The sequence below is a fragment of the Gambusia affinis genome, linkage group LG04 (assembly GCF_019740435.1).
Source record: "Gambusia affinis linkage group LG04, SWU_Gaff_1.0, whole genome shotgun sequence".
In the NCBI taxonomy this organism is placed as follows: Eukaryota; Metazoa; Chordata; class Actinopteri; order Cyprinodontiformes; family Poeciliidae; genus Gambusia; species Gambusia affinis.
Window position 1 is genome coordinate 21,830,936 of NC_057871.1, and position 6,116 is coordinate 21,837,051.

At 41.6% G+C, this 6,116-nt stretch overlaps 1 protein-coding gene across 1 annotated transcript; it reads right to left on the reverse strand.

Moving 5' to 3' along the window:
- Positions 1-4,361: 4,361 nt before the first annotated feature.
- Positions 4,362-5,849, reverse strand: LOC122829658 (meteorin-like protein). Its single transcript, XM_044114408.1, has 2 exons — positions 5,721-5,849; positions 4,362-4,989 (listed from the first exon to the last, which is right to left on the reverse strand). The coding sequence occupies exons 1-2, from the start codon at positions 5,743-5,745 to the stop codon at positions 4,673-4,675; spliced, it is 342 nt and encodes a 113-aa protein (XP_043970343.1). The 5' UTR covers positions 5,746-5,849; the 3' UTR covers positions 4,362-4,672.
- Between the last annotated feature and the right edge of the window lie 267 nt (positions 5,850-6,116).

Consider the following 6,116-nt stretch of genomic DNA (forward strand, 5'->3'; position numbering starts at 1 on the left):
AATACTTGCTGCTTGTGCACATTGTTTCCTTCCATTCAACTTTCCATTAATATGATCGAATGCAGTTGTGACAATGATGATCGCATAAGTTATTAAGTGATCACAAAATGTCTGTGTTGATGAATGTTCTTGGTTTTCTGAAGTAAACGGTTTTAAGTGACTGTAACATGAACATTAAAAAACAATCTGTGTGAAGTGAGTGTTTATAACTGATTTTCACTTACAGAAATTGTTTTGGATAAAATCATAATTTATTGAAATGCACCTGTAGCATAATGACCTATTCCTCATATTGAGCCATTAGTTCTTAATAACAAATGTCTTACAGTCTTGAGAACGCTTTAGTTGACTGAACGAAGCAGGAATAACTAAAGTACAGTCTTCAGTTTGACAGGAAACCAGGATTTTATTTTTTATTTTTTTTAAATAATTTTGTTCTGGATTTGCTGCTGGGTTTGCGATAATTGCACTGCTGCGTGACTCAACTTTGAGCGAGCTCCAGCTGTCGGCTCAGACACCAAAATACATCGGTGCAGAGAGGTGTTAACAGTCTCCTCGGTGACTGGCAGGTGTCCACGTCCTTGCTCCAAAACAAGTGCAAGTCGTGAGGCCTCCACGCCACCAGACCGGCCGGTTGGTGCAGAGTTTGTCTACATGTTGTGTGCGGAGCGTGTGACATGTAAAGTGCATCTCTCAGATTCTGCAAACGTGGATGCTATATTTGTTTCCATGTTTCTGAAAGAGATGGCTGTTGCATCAGTTCCTGGACTTTGCAGCGTACAGATGCTCCCACCTGCAGCTGCCACTTGCAAACTGTTTTCTCATTTATGGGACATTTGTATCATTCTGATTCAGCTAAAAGTTCTCTAGGAGGCACCACGTTAGGAAACAAAATATTTCCTGCCTTTAAGAGATTGTTATCCTTAAATGCTTTAGATTCGACAAAAGAAAAGAAAACTATGAAGAAATCCACGATTAAAATTTGAATTTGAATATTAGAAGTGTATAGCAGTTATACAAACAAGACTGGTTCATCTTAGATGTTATTGCATATTTGAACGATTGATAGGCATGAGAAAAGTGTGTTAAAGAAACGAGCATGTAAATAGTGTTAGGAGGATGGACTGGACTAACCATAAATTATGTGCTTAAAAATATAATTTGTTACAACTAAGACAAAAAAATGAAAATTAAAATAAGAGTCAATTTTAAAAAAACATGGTAAAGTTCTCCTATTTTATATGATTAGGTGCATTTCAAGTGCATTGATGTATTTATTGGGCCAAGTACATATTTCTGCTTTTATTTTTAATGATGGCAGTTTTGGTTCTCCATATAAATCATCTACATGTTTAAAGTCTATCCAGAGAAGCCTGGGAACTTTAAGAAATGCATTTGTCTCCTTATATCATCTCCTCTTTCACCCCTTTTTTAGAAACACACACACACACACGCACACACACACACACGCACACACACACCTACACACACACACACACACACACACACACACACACACACACACACACACACACGCACACACACGCACACGCACAACCTAAAATATTATTCCACCATGTTCAACAACTGACCCCACCCCTGGCCAGCGCATTGCAAAATGTCAGCGCCGTAACCGAGTGTGTGTGGGCGGAAAGCGTGCGTGTGTGTTTTCCCCGAGCTCAGCCATTCCCGTCGCGTCCAGCTGACCGCTCAGCTGTGCCTCTCGCATACTGCAGCACAAACTCTTTCCATATCTCACACACTCTCGCTCAGAAAGGTTGACATTAAGACCGCCGTGCGGAGGGATAAGTGTGTCCCGAATTAGCGGGGATGGCAGGCCGAGCTGGGCCGTTTCCAGGGCCGCTTGTTATGGATGTCGCTGTTGCGCGGGGAGTTGGGTTTCTGCGGAGTGCTCGGTTTGGAGCTGAGCAGCGCGTAAGACGCGTGTTGAGGTCTTCTCGGACTACTACCCAACATAAACACACATGCCGCATACACATCTTCCGGTGAAGACAGGCGGCGTTACACGGACGGCCTTCTCAGTTTTATGGCATCTATCTTAGACCATTTTACCATGTCTGGATGTCTCCTTCCTGTTCCCTCTTCTGTTACACTACCTCTCACACTATTTTATGTTAACTCAGAAGGTCATGTACAAAGACTAATCATATTTTTGTGCAAAGACACGAATTTTAAAAGATAGTCTGCAAATTTCGAGGTTATTCCCTTGCCTCATTTGTTTAAATTTTTAATGTCGTTGGTGATCGCTGAATGATGCTTCATATTTAACTTTTTGTTGACAACATAATTCTAGTATCTTATTATTATTCTGAAGGGCTGCTTTGATAGTTTTGGTGTTTTATATACTAAGAAGTTAGACAGAAAACTGAAACATTTGTAACATTGGTGTCACTGAAGCCAATGTTAGGACAGCACAGAGTTAAAGACTTAGTTAAAGAAGTCAGAAGAAAAGCAACAGCACTTCTCTCCTCTGAGTGTGCAGCTATCCAAACACCAGGAGGTCTTCACTTTCCGTTGCAAGGTGTTATTTTCCAGGACCAGCAGAGGAATCAGACAAATTTACAATTCATCCATCCATTGTTTACACTCTCTTATCTTTGCAGGGACTCTGGACGGCTGGTGCTTATCTCCAGCAGCCATTAGGCTGGAGGTGAGGTGCTGCCTGGTCGCCAGTCTATCACAGAACAAAAGACACACAGGGCAAACACACATTCACATAAAGACTAACCAGAACCTTGAGAACCAAGTCGTGTTTTTGGACTTTTGGGAGGAGGTTGGAGTCCCCAGAGAGAAACCACACAAGCATGGATGATTTGCTTTTGATTTCTCTATGATCTCATAAGAATTGAAGTGTGTTGCAGGTGTTGCCTAAAAATGGATCCAGAAATTTACCTCAATATAAGGCCCACTAACTCATAATATCATCATTAGGGCTTTCCCAACACTCTTAAAGCAACATCAGTGTACGGAAACGTCTCATTTTGAAGAACATAATTGAAACGGATTTAGAGGAAATAAATAGTTAAGGTAATTTTACTCGACTAAAATTCTAAAAGTTCATTGCCCGTTAGATAATGTGTAGGAAAATGTACTTTTATAAAGAGTTATCCTGGCCGTTGCCTTCCTATGAAATTCTGTTTAACTCTAGTTTCACTTCACAACTCCCTCTGGACTTCCTCCCATTGAAGTGGATTTCTCCAGTAGAACTTCTAGTGGGCCAATCAGAATGAGAGGTTTTGAACGATGATGTTAATTTTCTGCGCTGTTTTAGAATTGTAGTCTGAATTTTTAGCAGAAGCCGGTCAGTCCGTGTTGGCCACACTTCCAAATATTGAAGACGAAATATCTGGTTCAACTCAGCACTCCTCTATTTATAGTGGACGATGGTTGTCCACAGCGCACCCAATTTCCGGTAAGCTTTGCATCATTGCACCAGTGCATTACATACGTCACGGCCAAACTTCACTGGCTGAGTAAAATCACTAAAATGATTCATCCACTTCCTGGAATCCACGCCTCCAGGAAGCAACTGTTTCAGCATCAGAGAGTCCAGACCCGTCTGTACACAGCGGAGCGCAGAACGAGGACTGGTTTTCACCGGGCTGATAGTGTGTGCGAGAGTGAAGGCGAGAGCAGGAAGGTGGCATCCCATCCATTCCTGCTCTTCCTGAGGAAGGAGAGAAAGCATTACACACACTGCTGACAGCAGACGTAGGGAGAGGCGAACAAACACCCATCTAAGGTCATTCACATCCTCCAGCGCTTTCATTCCAACATATCAAACATCAAACTAACCATTCATCTCACTTGGCTGCCTAAAAGCAGCTCTTTTGGTCCGTTTGGCTTCTGCTAGATGTAGCAGCATGAAACTCAAGAGAAACCTATTTTTGCTCTTGCTATTGAACAGGCTTTGTGTTTTGGGAGGGGTGGGGCAGAAAAAATAACTTTGTTTCTCTTTTTGCTTCACTTTGCACACGCAAAACAATAAATGAACACCGAGTGTCACAGACAAGATGCCTGACTTTTCCATCTCTGCTACCAACTAATAGTCACTCACATTATTTTTTTATGTTGGTTAAGTTGCCAGATAATATTCGTTTGTTTACATTTATTACGATGTTGGTAACTTTTTGTCCTCCAACGTGGATCTTCCTTTATTTTCATTGCACAGTTTCTCTTGAGTTCATTGTAGTTCAGTAACAAAACCACAGCCTGTTCGGTTTACCTTTTGTTCATAAAAAGACACCAGGTTTATTTTTCTGTAAATACGTATAAGCCACTTAGACCCATTTGCAAACCACAAATCCAGTACACATAGACTCACAGAGCTGCATACCATAGACTTCTCTCAGAAGGCTCAAATTTACAGGAAGCTTTTTACAAAGCAAACTTTCATTTCTAGAAATAGCAATAAGGCCGTCATCGCAACAACTGGTAGGGCACAAATATCACTTTACAGAAATTAGTCAGTCTGTACAGAAATACACTCGTAGTTCACAAGAGTAGTCAAATGGAGGCAGCAGAGTCAACAAAACCTGGACCATGTTTGGCTAAACTGCTGCTTCTCCTTTTCTGGTTCCATAAAAATGCTCCGGTATTTTTACCCATAACTCCTTCATTTTAAGGCGAATCGTCTTCCACCAGAAATCTCTCAGTTCGTGTCTATGTGGCAGGGGTTTGCTCCTGCACTCACTGCTTCGGCATACAGCTTTAAGAAGTCTCTATAGCGAGGCGCACAGCCGAGCCACGCCTCACCAAAGTGGACAGAGCCGGTCAGGAGGAACTCGTCCTCTCCTGGACGCACAACGCACGGAGCGGGAACGCTGACCCGTCCTCTCCAGCCCTGTCCTCTGGCTCCGCCCCACGCAAACAGGCCGCTCTTCTGCTGGAACAGCTGACGCAGAGTCACCGTGACAACGGGGTGCTGGTTCGAGCTCGACGCCGCACCTCCAAAAGTGCCACAGCCAGCTTGAAAGACCGGATAGGAGAAGACAAGGCAAAGGAAAGGAAATCGGTTTGAACCAAATGTTGTGGAAGTTAAAAGCACTTTCAATTTGGGCCACATCACTGGGTATCAACAGCCTTAATGGCATAGCTAACCATTAAGAAACTATTAAAAAAATATAGATTTCTCTGCATTTGATGAGTACTTCATGAAATGAAAAATTATGTAACATCTTTTTACTTTTATTTTACTGATGTAAATTGGTACTATAAAGATAAAAAATAATTAGATTTTAATAAAAAAAAGATGTCCAATGTAACCACTATGTTTCTGTTCTCTTTAGGCCGCAGGAAAGGTTATGACGGGCAGAATGTGGCCCGCAGGCCTTGAGTTTTACACCATTTGTTATATGCGGTTACATAAGCAAAATCTATTTAGTTACTTTCTTCTAAAGGATCGGATAAGAAGCCAGTCTGCTCTCATGTTAGTACTTTGAAATGTTAATAAAACCTGCAGGAGGAGCTTGCTGAACTCCAAGACTGAACTTTAGTTTTTGTTGGTTACCGTATAATAAAAGTTACATTTTAAAATCATTCAGCAAAACAGAGGAGGTAAATTTCTCCCTCTGTCTTTGACTTGTCGGAGTTACATAATCTGTAAAATCTTACTAACAGCAGTTTCCAAAGTCTACACCTGCTGCCAGGAGACCATTCTTCATTCTGCGCTGTGTGCTTATGTGTGTTGGTGCATTTACCGAAATCACTGGTGCAGACAGCCATGAGGACCTCTTGGTCCGAGCAGGGCTTACAGGTGACTAAATCAGAAAATGGGAAAGGAAGACACGTTAGGTATGCTTAATAAAAACACACAAGTTCCTATTTTCATAGCTTATTTCATCTAAAGTAGCTACCTAGAACTTGGGCTCCAACTAAACGAGTCTAGAGCTGGATTTTTCTTTCATAGGTACATTTTCTCAAAAATGCTGACTATACTGAAATAGCTGTGCCACATCAGCAAGTCGTGGCAAACATAAACAACACAAAGTATAAATCAGAAACGATCCCTGAAGCATTGTGGATTTGCTTTTGATAACTATTTCTTCTAGATCATTTACCTTTTCAGCACACGCTGAAATTTTGAAAGCGGACAA

Excerpts from the sequence above, each read along its gene's own strand:
- LOC122829658 (XM_044114408.1), bottom strand. The coding sequence starts at position 5,745 with ATGGCTGTCTGCACCAGTGATTTCG. Across the intron at positions 4,990-5,720 it reads TGTCTGCACCAGTGATTTCG|CTGGCTGTGGCACTTTTGGA; the intron begins GTAAATGCACCA and ends CGGTCTTTCAAG.